The 19,348-nt window shown below is 38.1% G+C and overlaps 1 protein-coding gene across 11 annotated transcripts in view; it reads right to left on the minus strand.

The window, feature by feature from the left end:
• Window positions 1-19,348, minus strand: part of LOC126967751 (cytospin-A) — a 108,623-nt gene that overhangs the window by 18,026 nt on the left and 71,249 nt on the right. For 10 of the 11 annotated variants that reach the window (XR_007730076.1, XM_050812415.1, XM_050812414.1 and 7 more), the window contains 11 exons: window positions 18,534-18,689; window positions 17,172-17,357; window positions 15,777-15,901; window positions 13,528-13,687; window positions 12,717-12,812; window positions 12,042-12,166; window positions 10,906-11,047; window positions 9,462-9,650; window positions 2,995-3,126; window positions 2,114-2,251; window positions 187-349 (listed from right to left, as the gene is read on the minus strand). Coding sequence is in view for 10 of the 11 variants with exons in the window: in XM_050812415.1 (XP_050668372.1) it covers window positions 187-349; window positions 2,114-2,251; window positions 2,995-3,126; window positions 9,462-9,650; window positions 10,906-11,047; window positions 12,042-12,166; window positions 12,717-12,812; window positions 13,528-13,687; window positions 15,777-15,901; window positions 17,172-17,357; window positions 18,534-18,689 (1,612 nt within the window). In the remaining variant the exon portion in view is untranslated. The remainder of the gene's footprint in view (window positions 1-186; window positions 350-2,113; window positions 2,252-2,994; window positions 3,127-9,461; window positions 9,651-10,905; window positions 11,048-12,041; window positions 12,167-12,716; window positions 12,813-13,527; window positions 13,688-15,776; window positions 15,902-17,171; window positions 17,358-18,533; window positions 18,690-19,348) is intronic. The other variant, XM_050812416.1, reaches the window with a different exon arrangement.

The raw sequence follows: 19,348 nt of genomic DNA on the forward strand, positions 1-19,348 counted from the left end.
AAGCCTTTACAAAAATTAGTGCATGACTATGTAAGTTAAATTTATAATTTTAACTTTATTTCACTAAAACGTGCATAAATAGGTATGGCAAAATGCAAAATTTGTAATAAAATAAATCCAAAAATGATCACTAAACTGAACAATAAAAAATTATACAATACATGCACGTTTAAATATGATGCTTACCTTTCATTGAATGCATTTGATCTTCCAAGAGTCGGATGCGATCTCTTGCGATCTTATTTTCAGACACAAGCCTTTCTAATTCCCGCTGCGCTTCGGTTTTGAAATCATTGGCGACTCGTACTGTCATGAGTAGATCGCTTTGGAATTGTTTCCACTCTGCTTCCTATTAAAATGATTGTTACAAATTCATTTGAACATTATTTTATGATAATGATAAGAAAAATGCATGTCTGAAAAGAGTAATGACTGTTGAGGAAGCGTATGAGGTTTGTAAGGATAGAAGTAAGTAACATTCAATAGAATGCCACGAGACAATAGTCTCTGCCTACCCCGACGGGAACAAGGCGTGAGTGTATGTATGACATCATCATCATCAGCCGGAAGCCGTCCACTGCTGGACAAAGGCCTCTTCTAAAGATTTCCACGACGATAGGTCCTGAGCTGCCCTCATCCAACGTATTCCGACGATCTTGACCAAATCGTCGCTCGATCTTGTGGGGGGCCTACCAACACTGCGTCTTCCGGTAATGGTCGCCATTTGAGGACTTTACTGCCCCAATAGCCATCTGTCCGACGAACTATGTGCCCTGCCCACTGCCACTTCAGTTTCGCAATCGTTTGGACTATGTCGGTTACTTAGGTCCTCCTTCTCTCCTCATTCCTGAATCGATCTTGCATAGTGTATGTATATATGTATGTAATTATACTATTCATTATATTTTTTATTTTCTTTGGCATTATACTTTTTCTTGATAAGAAAAATAATTCTGTTAGCTACTTTAGAATTTCGAAAACAAAGCTCCTAACTGTATAAAAAGTATAATATAATATAACTACATATCTTTATATATATAATTCTTGTGCGCGTGTGTATGTCACTGAACTCCTCCTAGACGGCTGGACCGATTCTAATGAAACTATCTGTGTGTATTCAGGTGGATTCGAGAATGGTTTAGATTCACAATTGAACTACCTCCTAAACGGCTGGACCGATTTTGATGATATTTTTGTGTGTTCCAGTGAATTTGAGATTGGTGTGTGTCTTCAGGTGGATTCGAAAATGGTTTAGATTCACAATTAAACTACCTCCTAATCGGCTGGACTGATTTTGATGACTTTTTTGTTTGTTTCAGTGAATTTGAGATTGGTTTAGATTCTCAATTCCGCCCATATAATATAATTTTCCTGCTCATGTGTATGTTAGTGAACTGCTCCTAACGGCTGGACCGATTTTTCAAATTAACGACGTGTGTACAGGACAACGTCTATTGGGTCCACTAGTATGTATATATAACTATCACTCTGCATAAAAAAGCAACAATACATTTAGTGTTAATATTGAGGGTATTTTTAATTATTTCGTTTGTAATGTTGTTCCTATAATGTCTTAGCACCTAAATGTTAATGCTTTTGTTTTGTTTTGTTGTTTTCTACATAATTAATGCTTGTACGTAGTATTAAGTTGTTGCCTTTTTCTTTTATAATTAATTAAGTATTATTATTTAAATTTATGTAATGTATTCCGACGACCTTTTGTATACGGTAAAACTTAATGAGTTTATGTGTGTACAAGAATTGGCCGTAATTTCAGCAAAACGTTCCAAACCACAATTATGTCGAAATTGAGTTAAGAACACAAAACTGGTCACGTGATTCATGTTAACGGACTGACAAAAAATTTCAGCCCGACTGTCACTCTTTAAATGACATCATGACTTAGTAACCCAATCCACATGTATGGAATACACTAATATTTATTAAACTTTAAACACGAATTCCTTAACATATTGTGATGTTTGTGGCTTGGAACGTTTTTCGGGAACTACGTCACATTTTGATATTTATAATATGTAATTTGTTAATGAGAAATAACTAAATAATAATAAGTAAAAGTTAACTAGTTCAATAATATATATTGTGTACGTACATCTCTTTCTCTATCTCTGGTGAGCTGCACATTCCTAGCCCTCACATCTTGCAGCTGTCTTTCCAAGTCCGCAGACCGGGCCAGGGCTTCACCCGCGCGACTCATCAGCGCCAATTTCTCATCTGTTGCCACTTGAACCTGGTTCGAAATAAGAATAGTGAATAAAATCAAAATATAGATTAGTATTCGGCTCATTTCGAAAGAGTTAAGTAGAGTAGGTTCTCTAGGGTAATGATCTTGTCTGATGTTAATGATCAATGTCTCAAATATCAAACTTTTTAATGTGGGTACTATGTTTACTGTTTATGCCATTTAATACAATATTTACCAGTGGGAAGCTCCTTTGCACAGGAAAGATTATGGGTACCATAACGGTGCCTATTGCTGCTGTGAAGCAGTAATGTGTAAGAATTACTGTGTTTCGGGCGCCGTAGCTATTGAAATTACTGGGCAAATAAGACTTGACATCTTATGTCTCAAGGTGACGAGCGCAGTTGTTGTGCCGCTCAGAATTTTTAGGTATTTCAAGAATACTGAGCGGCTCTGCATTGTAATGGGCAGAGCGTATCAATTACCATCAGCTAAACGTCCTGCTCGTCTCAACCTTTATTTTCAGAAAAAAAAAATGTTTTTCTGTACATAACCTAAATCTGACTAACAATTTTATCTCTAAATAAAGATTCCTTTTGAAAATGATTCTCCTTGTCACCGCTAATCAAGCCGTAATCAATCAAAATTTACCCAATAGCATTAAATCTTTTTTAGTCCTTTGATCCGTACTCTTTTAGAAATTTTTAGACATCTATAGTATAGGTATTGAGACACTGTTCTTTCACACCACTCTTTTGTTTCGGGTCAACGAACAGGCAGCTTAGGCCCACCTGTATCTGCAGCTCGGAGGTGTTCTCCTGCAAGGTCTGCAGCTCGGCTTGCAGCGCCGCCTTCTCCTGCCGCAACTGCTCCAGCTGGAACTCCAGCTCGGATATCGTGGACTTGGCGTTGTTGCGTGACACCTAATACAAAACATGCCCATAAAAACTAACTGAGAAAACTGCTCAATGAGTGGACAAACGCCGTTGTAACACTAACAAAAGTATGTTTACATCACGGACGAGTAAAAAAATAAGGACTCCGTGTCACCTTACATACCAGTGAGGCACCATAACAAGCCGGTAAACGTGTAAATACATAGTCATCGCCACGCATACACTTACACTAATACGAGCCGATCGGCCGCCATTATGAGATTTGCCATCGTCTGTGACAGATCAGTTTGAGTCGCAATAAAATATTTTAAAAATGCCGTTGTGCGTTGTGAAAAAGTGTATAAACAATAATATTAAATTATTTGTGGATATATGATTATCTAAGGGAGAAAAAAATGTGTAACTGGTATACCCCGTAACCTCACACACACTAGCATAAAGGTGCTTCACTTGCTAATATCACGGCGAGGAGTCCTTCTTTTTTTACTAGTCCGTGGTTTACATTGGTATTTTACAAATAACACTTCGAGTGTAAGTACACTAACTTCGATTAGAATAGAATCGCATAGAAATATATTTATTTTAGATAGGGGGTTATTAGACGAATAAAATTTGAAAAACAAAATTTTATGAATGATCTCTGGCGTTCCGTGCCAGTGCTCTAACCAACTGAGCCAACCGTGCGAGTGATGTATCGTCATAAAATCTTGTATGCTTTGTTCAACTCTCAGGTTGTGGCTTCATCTACAGGATCTACTTTACAGTTGATAATCTGCTCAACCCCACTATTTGCATATTAGGAAATTGACGTGAGATGTCGCTCTTGTAAATCTAAACAATTTGTTATGTTTTAAAGTGATAAACCTCACTTCTAGGATTATTACACAAATGAAATTTGAAAAACAAATGTTAATGAACGATGCGGGACTCGAACCCACGACCTCTGGCGTTCCGTGCCAGTACTCTCCCAACTGAGCTAACCGTTCGAGTGACGTATCCTCATAAAATCTTGTATGCTTTGTTCAACTCTCAGGTTGTGGCTTCATCTACAGGATCTACTTTACAGTTGATAACCTGATCAACCCCACTATTTGCATATTAGGAAATTGACTTGAGATGTCGCTTTTGTAAATTTTGTTTTCCAATTTTATTTTTATCCTAGAAGTGAGGGTTATCACTTTAAAACATAACAAATTGTTTAGGGGGTTATTGGTACACGTCACGAAGCTACATCAGTTCGTTAAAGGGCATTGAGATGGGGAGAAGAACTGATAAGAAACTCCCAGCCCATCTTTAAAATGCTCATCAGATTTTCTCTGATAATCTAACATTTCACATGCCAACTACAGCACTTCAACTGGCGAAATATAAACAGTTTGTACATGAACGAGCAAAATCTAATCTCGGATATAACTCCCCACTGAATAGGCTGTTGCGAAAATATAATTTCAAACAAGCGACCCATATATGTTTTTCGAGACACAGTAGCACAATTTAAGAGAAACCTGACACTCTGATAAGTAAAATGTAATGACCTAATTTTTAACAGAAAACGCATTGACAAAATATATTGTTTATTGTATTTTAGTGACTTTTTTGAAGTGACTGTATTGTAGCTTGTAATGATTTGTGGTCATCATATGCAAGGTCATCAACGACTCAAAGAGGGCCTCTCTAAAGAAAATGTTGTATTTCACACCTTTTCCAGAAAAGAAGAGAAACTTCCCAAAGCGGTCATCAAAGGGCTGCCAAAATTTATTCATGACACTCTACCCACTGAACTAGCGTCATTAGGTTTTGCTGGAATTACGATGACTGAAATGAAAACACTTCGCGCTACTGAATGCCCTCCATTACTTATTCAGCTACCTACCGGAAGCGACATACGCAAATTCAAACAAATAAAATACATCCAGAACTGTGTTGTCTCAATAGAAAAATACAAACCGAAGAATAAAACAGGCACGCAATGCTTTCGATGTCAGGATTTTGGTCACGCTTCTAAGAATTGTAATAGACCTCCAAGATGTGTAAAATGCCCTTTAGCTCATCCAACTTGGGAATGTCCAAAAACCAACAGAGATGATCCAGCTCACTGCTGTAATTGTAAGCAAAGCCACCCAGCAAATTACTCACAATGCCCGGCGAGGCTAAAATATCTGGACCGATTTCAAACTCAGAGAGAAAAGATACGTTCGTCAATCGTTAAGACTGCTGATACACCGTTAATAACATGTTCGCAAACAACACCATCATGGGCGCAAATTACTGGAAAACAAAAGGCACAACGCGTGGAAACCCATACCGTCTTCACCGAAGTAAATCATGGTCCTATGGATTCACCTCAACAGAATTCCAAGCAAACCTCTTCCGTCTTACACCAATTTGAGCGAGAGAAATCCAGTCGAAAATCTACCATCATGGGACAAAATCACGATGAAGCTACAGGCGAAATATTAGATATACTAAATACACTCAAGGATATCAAGAATGAATTTTCCGGTTGCAAAACTTTTATGGAAAAAGTTATTTTGATTTTGAAGCACCTTGGCCATTATGTCTGACAAGAATTCCTGTCTTCAACTATTATATTGGAACGCTGACGGTGTCCATAAAAAACAGCAAGAACTCGCGGACCGGAATGTTGATATAATAGCTCTCTGCGAAACACGATTGACTAACCGCTTAAAATTAAACATACCGGGGTTCTATTGCTATCGGCAAGATAAACATTGTAGTGGAACTGGACAGGGTGTCGCAATATTAGTTAGATCCGACATCCCACATAGTACATTGCCAATTCCAACTACTACAAATCTTGAAGCAGTTGGTATTCTAATTCAACTACCAAAAACTAACATAGCAGTTATATCTGCTTATCAGTCTCCTAACAAACTGCTGCTTACAAGTGACCTTAATGCAATTTTAGCTTGTGGAACTCAAGTTTTAATCATGGGTGACCTGAATGCCAAGCACCCCTACTGGTCACCAGGTACCTTAAATTCACGTGGCAATACACTTTATAATCACATGTTAGATAGCGAGTTCGTAATCAATAGTCCTCAAGACCCAACTTTAGTACATTATCATACTAACATAATCCCATCTACCCCCGACCTCCTACTTTCAAAAAATTTTAACCACATTGACAACATATGCACAATACCTGCTCTGTCTTCTAACCATATTCCGGTTTTTGCTAAGTTCAGTAAAATCATTACTCGTAGACCTATCACGAAATATAATTTCTCAAAAGCAGACTGGACAAAATATCGTCAAATTCTAAACAGTAACATAAACCTTTCTTCCTCTATATATAAAACTACTACTGAAATTGATCTAGCCATAAGCGACTTTCAAAACACCATACTAGCTGCAAGAAATGAATCTGTACCAACAATTGTTGTCAAACCTTGGAGTATGCCAGCTTTGCCACGGCGTGTAAAAAGACTTATACAACAAAAAAATCGACTCCGCAGATATGCTGCTGCTGAAAATGATATTGCCGTGCGTCACTTGTTAAAACTCAAAGTACGTAAACTACAGTTGGATATCAATTACGCCTTAAAGACAATCCATGATAACGCTTGGAGCAAAAAACTCGGCAAAGTAGATAATCCTAATTCTGACCTGTGGCGAGTGATCAAAAGCTTAAAATCGAATAATTTCCCACCAATTCCTACTCTTAAAAGATGTGATGGCACTTTGACAACCAGCAAACAAGACCAGTGTAATACTCTTGCAGATTCTTTTCTCAGCAACATGCTTTTAACTCATAACTGGTGCAGTGAGGAGCAGGCAACAGTCGACTGTTCTGTAGCTGCTTTAGATAATCAACCTCTTGAAAAACTCACCACGACCCTTGTCCGTCCACTTGAAGTTAGAGAATATATATCTAAACTAAAAACTCGAAAAGCACCAGGTCCTGATGATATAACAAATCTCCTCATCAAAAACATACCTCAAAAGTTCATAGTGTTGCTCTCTAAAATCTTCAACGCTTGTTTATTACTGACATATTTCCCTACGATCTGGAAAACAGCGAAAGTGATTGCAATACACAAGCCCGGCAAAATTTCTTCGGATCCTAGATCCTACCGGCCCATTTGTTTACTTCCTTCTCTGGGTAAATTATTTGAAAAAGTTGTTTTCACTAGGTTGCTAAAAGCTACAGAAAGTAAGCTATTGGACGAGCAGTTTGGTTTCCGGAGAGGTCACTCAACTGTTCAACAACTAGCGCGGGTTACTGAATATGTGACACACAACTTAAATCTAAAGAAGTCGACTGGAATGTTCCTCCTGGACATCGAAATGGCTTTTGACACAGTTTGGCACGATGCATTACTGAGTAAACTGATTAGCCTAGATACTCCCATTATGCTTGCGAAATTAATAAAATCGTACTTGACTGAAAGAAATTTTATAGTTCATGTTGGTGAAAACTCTTCATCTCCAAAATCTGTACCTGCTGGAGTCCCTCAGGGCTCCATCCTGGGACCTTATCTGTTTCTTATCTTTGTAAATGACATCCCCATACAAAACCACACAAACATCGCATGCTTTGCTGATGATACAGCGTCCTTTACCTCATCAAACATATAGATTTAATAGTTAGCCGGCTCCAATTATCAATAGACCTACTTCTTGCCTATTTCAAAAGATGGAAACTTAAAATAAACACGTCAAAAACAGAAGCGATACTTTTCACTAGAAAACGCAAACTACCTACACGTCAAATTAAGGTCGATGACTACCAAATTCCTTAGAGCAAGTCAGTTAAATACTTAGGTATTACCTTAGATAAAACACTCAACTGGACAGCGAACACTTCAAGATTTTGCCAAAAAGGTATAAAGGCCATAAACGCTCTAATTCCAGTCTTCAACAGAAAATCTTGTCTAAGCAGCCAAAATAAAATAAGTATTTATCGTACCCTAGTCCGTCCCTGTATAACCTACGCATGTCCCGTATGGAGCAGTACATGTAATACCAATTTTAAAAAGCTACAAGTTATCCAAAATAAAGCGGTAAAATATTCATACAATACCCAATGTTTACAAATCTCACTAAATTACATAACAATATTGGCCTGCCTAACGTATATTCTTATATACACAAAGTTTCAAAAAATTTTTACCTAACAATCAATACTAAAAACAATAATAAGTTAATTACCAGCATAGGTAGGTACAACCAAAAAAAAAAAAAAAAAATATCAAAAGAATTTAAACATTATCGATAACTACGAAATATTTAACCCCAACACTTACTCAACTGGACTTGTCTAGTTATGAGTCATCACTCAACAGGCACATCTACTCGCGCAGTTACGAACTATGAAGCACTGTCTGCGTTGTTCGCGAGCTATTGTCGCTCGTATGCAGAAGCTACCTAGGGTGCTGGTGGCATGTGAGCGACAATGACGGATCGTCCACTCTTGCGTAGCACTGTTGTTTACAAACCTGATTCTGAGTTCTCACTCAAAACGACCCCGATGGCTTCTCGCCTTTGTTTCTTGCTGTTTTTTATGGACAAGTGTATAATTTGGATTATCTACCTACATTGTAGAAAATGTAATGCTGCTTAGGTACTGAAGCATACATATAATTATATAAGTTACCTGTTTGTTATTTATAATAATTAAGTATATATAAATTAAGTATTTGTAATTTTAAATTCCTTTAAATAGTTTTTGTAATACAGGCGATATCTGTTAAAAAAAACGTGTTACTACTGTTATTACTTGTATTTCTAGGTTTTAATGTACACTGGAAACATACAACTGTAATAATTATGATAATAAAGAAATTTCAAATCAAAAAATCAATCAATGATTTGTGGAATTAATAATTTATCTTTTTATATCGTATTGACATGTTAGTGTATAGGACTTAATTTACTTTTTTATAATTACAAAACTAAAATGTTGGTATGTTTATGTGCATGATGTGTTCACCTGTAATTGCAGGAAGACGTTTTTGGACTTTATGTTACAATTTTATGAATTGACATGTGTATTATTTATTTACGGTGTGTGTGCATGATGCAGCTACAGTAATCAATAACTTTTGTATTAATTTACATTTACTTTTTTGCCTTCCTCGTGTAAGGCATTGACTATTTGACGTTTGAGTATGTTTGATGCAACACTTAACATATTATTTTGAAATGATTTGTCAATCGATGAATATTTAAAGAGTGGCAATGAGTTTTTGCTACTTCTTCTCATTAGCTCAACCCTTTACGAAGTAGCGGTAGATTCAATAAGAAATAATATTTTTTTGACATTCATAAGTGTCATTTCCGTGAGCTACATGAATAAAGTGATTTTGGTTTATTCTGTGTAGTACGTCGGTACTCACGAGCGCGTCGTCGTGCAGGCGCCGCGCGTCACAGTGCGCGCGGTCCAGTTGCCGCTGCGCGTGCGCCAGTCGCTCCGCCAGCGAGTGAGCGCGCGCCGCCGCCGCCTCGGCCTCGCGCCGCGCCGCAGCCGTCGCCGCAGCCTCCGCCGCAGCCGCACCCTCCGCCGCACCCGCCAGCTGTGCCGACAACTAAATATATTCTTATATCAAACATTGTTTAAATAATACCACTTAATAAATATAAACAAATCATAATAACATATCTAAACACACACACACACTCTCTCACACACACACATACACATACATTCTTAGAATTTATACTTTTATTTTATTTCATCTGATTTTGATAATTTGATCGACTATGTCGGTAAAACGAGAAATCTCTGACAGCTGAAACACAGTTCATACTAGTTTAGTTGTCTTTGCTCCTTTGTTTTGTATGTAAATAATTAATAATATAATTTAGAACTATTTGTAACTTGTAACTACTAACTATTATTAAATGAAATAAAGTTATTATTATTATTGTTTAAATTGTTTAACAGGGTCTAGCGGACGATACCAAACCAATCAAGACGATACAATATCCAAACGAATTATTTTAAGGATCATTTATTTTAATTTTTAATACGATCTGCTGAGAGTTTTGTTCTTTGACATTTTGTTAACAAATTAAGATTATAAAAATACGTTAATATATCAAACCAGGAATGGAAATTAATTCTACAAGTGGAGGTTCATAAGAACCGTTGAAATTGTTGCGAGTGGGCCGATAATTCAATATGGCGGACTTATTTTAACCCAGCCCACATATTAGTGATGCGATAATTCAATATGGCGGACATGCTTCAACCCAGCCCACACATTAGAGGTGCGATAATTCAATATGGCGGACTTGCTTCAACGTGGGTTGGCCACATATCAGTGGTGCGATAACACTTGTCGATGCGATGTCTTGCCACTGTTACTAATTAGTTAAGCTAGTTAGTAATTTATTTTATTTTCATTGACATGAAAGGGACCTTTTATCAATCAATTTTATTATTTACCAGTGGAAGACTCCTTTGCACAAGATGCCGGCTAGATTATGGATACCACAACTGTGCCTATTTCTGCCGTGAAGCAGTAATGCGTACGCATTACTATGTATCGGTCTGAAGGACAAATGAGACTTAATATCTTATGTCTCAAAGAAACAAGCGCAGTTTTAGTGCCGGACAGAATTTTTGGGTTTTGCAATAATCCTGAGCGGCAATGCATTTTAATGGGCAGGGCATATTAATTACCATCTGCTAAACGTCCTGATCGTCTCGTACCTTACTTTCATAAAAAATAATGGTTACACTTATAATGACGTAGTCATAAACCATCGAGGAAAGAGACCATGACCTTGCCTAGCGGAAATGCAGCCATAGTCTACCTTCAGCTGCAGGAGCCATACCTTGGCCTTGGCAGCGTCGAGCAGGTCAGTGAGTGTGGTGAGCTGGTGCTGCCTGGCCGCGGCCACTTCCCGCGCGGCTGCTGCTTCCCCTTCACACTGCGCCCGCTCCGCTTCCGCGCGTTCTGCTGCGCTCTCCAAACTCCTGCAAATACCATCTGAATGTATGGCGGTCCCCCACAGTTTGGTTATCAAGGAGCTCTCTTCCATGTACTACAAAGCTGTGGAATGAGCTTGTTTGTTGCGATGTTTCCGCGACGATACGACATGGGTACCTTAAAAAAACACGTACACCTTCCTTAAAGGCCAGCAACGCTCCTGTTATCCCTCTGGTATTGCAAGAGAATGCGTTGGGATCACTTAACACCAGATGACCCGTACGCTCGGTTCGTCCTCCTTTTCCATAAAAAAAATACGCCAGCTTAGTGAATGCGCATTCAATATCATTAATAACGGCTTTCGATTGATATAATTCATTTCTACGTAATAACCGTTATCAATACATTAATATATAATTTAAAATAGGCACTATACGGGATAGTACAATATGAGGCTACCTTTATAGGCGTACATATACAAAATAAGCGATAAAAATCACTGATTATAATATTTCTGAAGATGTATAATTGCAGTAGGCGCTACCTTGCTGAAATCCATAATTATCCAAATGTTTTGAGTTTTCTTTACGTGGGACGGGGTAAAGTTCTGAATTTATCAAATGTTTTTGTTTATTTTAAAATAATTTATTCACTAACTGTTTTGTATATCCGTTGGAAACCGCGATTTGGTATATTGTATTAAGTTCTTCCGCGAAGTTGTCACGGGACAGTGGGACTGACAGTGGCAAGATGAGGCGGGAATAGCAATATCTATTTTTATTGTTTAAAAGACAAATATTGGCGGTATTAACACTAAAGAAAACTCAAAACATTTGGATAGAATATTTCTGCTATATCTCATTTTTGCTGCACTACTTTCGATTCAAATTTATTTTACTGCACCTGAATGAAGTAACTTTATTTCAAGAGGCTTTAATAGTGAAATAATTGTTTCTTAATTGTAATGTAAGTTAATTGTGAATAGTTACCCTCACATTTCCGATGTGAGAAGAATTCAAATTAGAGCCAAGATAAACAAACCTAATTCTATCGTTGAGCGCATCAATTTCTTTGTTCTTGTCCTCCACAGCCGCCTTGGCTTCTCTTAGCTCAGCTTCCAACTGCTCCTGTTTACTCAGCAGTAGCAGCCGCTCCTCTCGAGAGACCTGAGCCAATAACAAACTCAAATTATAAATTATTTTTTCAATTACTATCTACTGTCTCAATTAAACTATTGGAAACAGGATCAACTGAGCTATTTCATCGCGAAAAATCTGCCAGTTCTCCTGGTACCCTACCACTGCACATATTGAAGAAGAAACTCTATTTAAGAGTCACATCTTTTATACTATACAGGATGTCCGACGGCTAGCCACATGGAGGCGAAGTACTTTTAATATTGTAGATGTAACATTTTACTGAAAGAAGTATTTAATTTAAAAAAATATTTAAACTGCACTCATAGATTTTTTAATAATGCAACCAGTCTGGGCGGGGTACGGCGTGGCTCTCAATAGTTTAGTCTCCCCAAGATTGCTTAGCGGCAGTGTAAATCGTGTGTATGTGTGCGTGCGCCGATTCACTCTACTATAATGTTAAGGTACTGTTCTATTACTGTTTTGTGCTAGAAAATCGCTGATTTTATGGGGTATAATATGTTTTTTTTTGTGGTAAGACATTAAAAAATGGAAAGCGTATTTAATGCACAATACAAACCTTGAGCACTGCTAACAGTTGTTGGTTGGTGTCGCCTGGGACGAGGGAGTCGGGCTCAATTCCTTCGCAGAGCAGCAGCTCTTGAAGGGTGTCCACCTAGAAGCCACAATAAATTAATACTACAACATGCGTACAGGTACATAGTGTTAAGTGATCACCACCGCCCACATTCTCTTGCAACACCTGAGGAATCACAGAAGCGTTGCCGGAGTTTAAGGAAGGTGTACGCGGTTTTTTGAAGCTTGTAAAATGTAAGATTCCCTTCCCTTTCATTAGCCTCGCCACACATACTCTTCTTCCTTTTTTCCATATTTGTTATACCATCGGAAACTTGAAACTTTGTGTTATAATAGGTAGGTAATGCTTCTTTAATGGATACACTCAAAGTTTAGTTTTATTGTTTACCAGTGGGAGGTTCCTTTGCACAGGATGCCGGCTTGATTATGGGTCACACAACGGCGCCTATTTCTGCTGTGAAGCAGAATGTGTAATCATTATTTTTTTGCTCTGAAAGGCGCCAGAGCTAGTTAAAGTACTTGACAAATGAGACTTAACATCAGCTTATGTTTCAAGGTGACGAGCGCAATTCTAGCGCTGCTCAGAATTGTTTTGTTTCTCAAGAATCCTGAGTGGCACTGCATTGCAAAGGGCTGGGCGTATCAATTAAGATCAGCTGAATGTCCTGCTTGTCTCGTTACTTACAGTAAATAAAAAAAAGTTTCTGCAGCGTGGACTGCTCTTACCGGCTTCAAATTGCGAAAATCTTGGTAAAATTACTGGAATTATTTCAGGATTCAATCGAACGTCTAACCTTAGTCCTGCTGTCCTCCAACTTCTCAGTCTGCCGACACAAGGACTCGAGTAGGACTTGTTTCTCGTCGGCGAGTCGCTCGTTGTCGGCGTGCGCGTCAGCAAGTTGCGACTGCAAGTCGGCAAGTTCAGCCAGAGTGGCCTGCAGTTCTTCACTCGTACTATAAACATAATTTCGTAATAAAAAGACGTTAACAAAGTATGAATGTTGATTGAATTTATACACACTATGAAAACTATGGTACACAAATAAAATTTTATGAACAATTCGGAATCGAACCCACAACCTCTCGGATTCCTTGCGAGTGCTCTTCGAGCTGAGCTGACCGTTCGAGTGACGTATCGTCATAAAATCTTGTATGGTTTGTTCCGCTCTCAGGTTGTGGCTTCAAAGCTATGGTGTCAAAATGGATTTAAGAGCCTATTGGTTGACCCATTTATTCAGATAACGAACAGGTAAATGATAGGAAAATTACTATTGAACGTGTAGGTTGATCATTATTGGAAATTGATTATAGTAAAATTTGAATAATATAATAGCTATGAATGAGAGAATGTAAGTAGTTAACTATATAGGAAGCAAAATTGTAAATAAAATGGTTTGTACACATAATGAACAATGGGTTCATGTTAGAACGTACACATTTTCTGGGTAAAACTTACCAAGAATCACTATGGTACAATAGACTATAACAGAAAATAGAAAATGTGATTTAACTTTTAATATTTAAAAAATAAAAACTAAATAAATATATACATCAATATTAGGGGGAAAAAAACAAAGGAAATATTACAATACAGGTGAGGATACGTAAAAAAGCTTACGACCACTTGTCTTATTTCTTATTTTATCCTTATCTTCGTTTTCGTGTACAAAAATAAACTAATTAATTTAAGTATTGCCAACAACACTGTTGAAGTTGGCAATATACTCAAAATACAACCTTGGTACTAATACCTAATCAATGTTAGTGTAAATGTCTGTGTCATTCGTGTACGCATAATATGTCATTGTCACTGTCATAAAGTGACATTAACAATGTTTTATCAAAGAGGATATAAGTGTGATATTAAGGGGCGGATCTGCCTCGGTAAAAATTTAAATTTAGTTTGGTATGAAACATGTTGTCATTTGACATAAATTTAAAATAGTAGTAATGACAGTATGGCGATTGGCAACGAAATATAATCCGGCTAACTTTGAAAGCAAACAGTAATTAAAAAACATAGTCAATTTCGCCTATCTCCGTTTTAAACAAGATTATAGCCGTCATCTGTCTAATCTATCAACCACTGCACGTTTCATAGGCTGAGAGTTACGCTAGGCTGGTTTTTATCAAATCACCAATTATATTATTTCGATTGAAAGATCAGCTATCCCCATGGTCATGACATAAATTAATAAATAAAATTATATCAAATCAAAGCCATTTTTCATCGCAATATATCGCCTTGATTATAACTTATTCTGTAATCTTTTGACATTGAGTAGAATCATTGATAATGTGCATTAATATTTGACCGTTTTGGGCATCAAGCTAGCCAAAAGCCCAATCATCTGAATTAATTTGTTTAAAGATTTTTTTCTATGAAGTGGCGAGATGATCAAGACCAAATGGTAAATGATACCAACTGAACATTAAGTTAAGTCTCAGAAGGTATATTATTGTACCCAAAGCTTGTAGTGTATTGTTAAGAGCTGTCATGTAGGCAGTGTACTTTTACACAAACTATCTTGCCCCAAACTAGGAATAGACTGTACTATGGGTACAAGACAACGATATATGTACGAGTGGAACATCGCACTTTAATTTGCGCCCTGTCAGCGGTTGAGCTGGCGCGTGCCGTGTTTCCACATATTTCGCCAGTTCACGTTCGAACATCAATCGGTTCGCGTGTGCTCATAACCATTTAGCAATTTAACCATCTAGACTTAGACTTCAATAAACCAATTGTTCTAGTAGTTTAAATTGTTCTGTACGGCAACCAGAACACCGTACATCGTGGTCCTTCGAGCCATTTAACCATTAATAAGACCCAAAAGTGGCGTACAACGCAGTCCTTCGAGATTAAGTCGTAAATCGGGACTGTCGCGATTCAACACGTGTCAGTTAACCTAAATTTTTACGACGATTACAACGATATACGACGAAACAAACATCCATATTCAACACAAAAATGATTATAGATGTATATGATATATTGATATATTATACTCTCATTTCACTGCTAATCTAGTTGTAGTCATACCTATAGTGGTGCTCCTCCATTTGCAGTATCCTGTCCTGAAGACAGGCGACGGAGACCTCGCTGAGGGAAGAGGACGAGTGCTTGTCCCATTCCGGAGTGCTGGCCTCACCGCTGTCGCCCTCACCCTATAAAAACAAAACCATTTTTGATAACCTTACAATATACTGTAACTGAAATTAAAAAAAAAAACCCCGACCACGTAATTATTGACATAGTTGTAGATCCTAATTGACAATTCTTTTTTGAACCTGTCATAGAAAACTCTGCTTCGTAATTCTAAATTTAAAGTTATATTACACAAACTGAATTTGAAAACAAAATTTATGAACGTTGCGGGACTCGAACTCTCTGGCGTTCCGTGCGGAGCCAACGTGAGCCAAGTGACGTATCGTTGATAAATCTTGTATGTCTTGTTCAACTCTCAGGTTGTGGCTTCGTAAATTTTATTTTCAAAATTAATTTATGTAAGTAAGTATCCCAGAAGCGAGGCTTACGAGTATCACTTAAAAAAAAAATAACAAAATATTTATAGTTTTATATAATTATATTTTTATTTAATGACATGCTCGAATAATACCTTTATTTATATGTATGGGGTGTTACAGTGAGTTTGGATTGATGTATCTACTGTACTCACTTGTTTAGGTTATCAATCAATGACTACCGTATATAGATTGACAGAATATGCTCTTGGTGTGTTTGTGTCTTTGATTCACGTAAGATATATCCGTCGGCCCAAGTGTTTGTGGTGAGCGCTAGAGGCAACAAACATACATAAATCGTATTCAAATAGATTAGGTATTTGTCTAAGCTCGGGTGCACACAGCATGCGGTGCGAGTGCAGCCTAGAGGGGGCGCCGGGCGTGCGCCGACGCCGAGCATGCAGTCAGAGAAGAACTATCGAGCGAGGCGGTTGTGTCGCACGAGCATGCCGGAAACACCACGTTCTTATTAATAATCTTTGTGAAGTGTTTTTGATATGTTGTGTGTTTACGATTGTAACGTTTGTTGCGAATTATGATACCGTGTGTCTGTTAGACTGTGATTTACTTGCTATGTACGAGGAATTTGACCATGAGACCGGCCTGGCACCGTCACATATCATATAAACAATATTAATGATGCAAATAAAATTTGAAAACAAAATTTTATGAACGATGCGGGACCCGAACCCGCGACCTCTAGCGTTCCGTGCAAGCGCTCTTTCAACTGAGCCAACCGTTCGAGTGTCGTACGTTGATGACATCTTGTATGCTTTGATCAACTCTCAGGTTGTGGCTTCATCTACAGGATCTACTTTACAGTTGATAACCTGCTCAAGCTTATATTTGCATATTAGAAAATTGACTTGAGATGTCGCTCTTGCAATATCAATGATATTGTTGAGAGACTTACATTATGTGCCAGCGCTATGGACGCTGGTGCTGAGGAGTGCATGCGCCTCGGAGCGGGTGCCAGCAGCAGCTGTCGTTTCTCACTGTCGGAGAGAGGAGAGTGAGCCACGCCGCGGAGCCTAGCGCGGAGAGCGCCGTTCTCGTCCGCCAACCGCTCCAGGGCCGCTTCTCGTTCACATTCTTGGACCTGTAACGGATTAAACCTTAGTCAAATTCAAATATTTTTATTCAAACTAGGATTAAAAATCACTTATTGAACGTCAAAAACTCCCACCCACTCGAAATAGACTGCCTCAGACCTGGAAATAACGGGCCAAAGAAACTCAACTTTTTTTCTTTTGTAAAAATATGGATAACAATGTAATATAGTACAGTAAAAGTTTATAATTAAATAGCCCGAGGGTGTTCGCTTCATTCCCCGTCTGTAGTATCATTATGGAAATAATTTATGTTTTAATAGCCTTTATCACACAAACGATTCTTAAAATTCTTTTAAATTTCGTATCACATTTGTTTTGAACAATTTTTAACTAAATAATATCTGAAATCTGAGCCCAATCTTTTGCCATTTATCCTCACTCAGTTTCAGAGCGCTCAATTCGGTTATATCTCGGTAAATTTCATGAAGATCGGTTAGGTAGCGAACAAACTCATCAAAAGCCAACCGAGTGTCATCAAAATAGGTTTATCCCTTGTAGATTAGACACATAGACTTCTTGGATAAGTTTTTTTTTATATGGAAAAGGAGGACAAAAGAGCATATGTGTCACCTGGTGTTAAGTGATCAGCCACAGTGGTGAGCTGCCCAAATTTTGTTGCAACACCAGAGCACAAGAGCGTTGCCGGCCTTTAAGGAAGGTGTACACGCTTTATTGAAGGTACGCATGTTGCATCGTACCGGAAACACCGCACAAGGAAGCTCATTCCACAGTTTTGTAGAACGTGGAAGCTTCTTGAAAACCACACTGTGGAGGACCGCCACACATCCAGATGGTGAGGATGATACCCTAATTTGTGGCGTATCATGCGAAGGTGTAATTTCGCGGCAGGAATCTGGTGAAACAGCTCTTCGAAACACTCCCCGTGGTAAATAGATAGAAGACACATAATGAAGCGACGTCTCTTCGCTGCGCCAAGTGATCTAACCGTTCACAGAACACTGGGTCCTTGTCAATTCGAGCAGCTCTGCGTTGCAAGCGTTCAAATGGTTCGAGCTTATACTGGGGTGCACCAGACCCTTGACGTCCTGTCTTGAAGTGTCGTGTAACTAACTACATACTTGAACCTTATACATTAGACTGTTACCAACATTAATGGTAGGTAAAAAACCTGTGAAGATGTAAGTAGGTGCAAGAAAGAATACCTTTAGCCTGTCGAGGTCTGCCCGGAGTCTGTCCGCCTCGTTAGCCTTCTCCGTCAGTTCATCTACTCTTGCCTGCAGAGCCGCTCTCTCCATTGCACTCTCTTCCAACTCCCTCCTCAATGACTCTATCTCTCGCAGCCCTGTCGATAAGGATGCCTGGAAATATATTGACAGAGTGTATTAATTCTCTGTATTTCATAAAAAACATAAAAGGCATTTATTTTCTAAAAGTTGATTCCTTTAGAATTCTTTTTGATGTCATTTTTAATATACTAGACACTACTACCGCTTCGGAAACAAATGGCGCTCTGAGAGAGAATAAACTCTCATAGCATTCTTTTTTTGGAATATACAATATTGTACATTTTACGAATTCATAATATGTTTTTAGATTCCCACCCAAATACCAAGCATTTTGTAATTATTCTATCTATCACACAAATTTAACAATTACTTGACCCACCCTGGGGGCGGAGATGAGGGACTTGTCCCTATTACAGGTAGTCCCTTTTGTTGTAACTTGGAACCATATGAGAGGAATTAAAAACGCGTTTCTCTGATAGTGACCCATGCTGTGTCGAATTTCCTAAAAGCCTTCGAAGCGAGATCTTTTCTATACATTACCTATAAATAAACCCAATAATTAGATCCAATGTTAAGGCACTAGAGGCAGCGGTCGACCATCAAACCTGTGGTCTGATGATATCATAAAAGTGGCTGGTGAACATTGGATGGAGACTGCAATGAACAGGGATAAATAATGGGAAATTTTGAAAAAAAAAACCTTTGAGAACGACGGGTCTTACTATAATATT

The sequence above is a fragment of the Leptidea sinapis genome, chromosome 13 (genome assembly GCF_905404315.1).
Source record: "Leptidea sinapis chromosome 13, ilLepSina1.1, whole genome shotgun sequence".
Lineage (NCBI taxonomy): Eukaryota > Metazoa > Arthropoda > Insecta > Lepidoptera > Pieridae > Leptidea > Leptidea sinapis.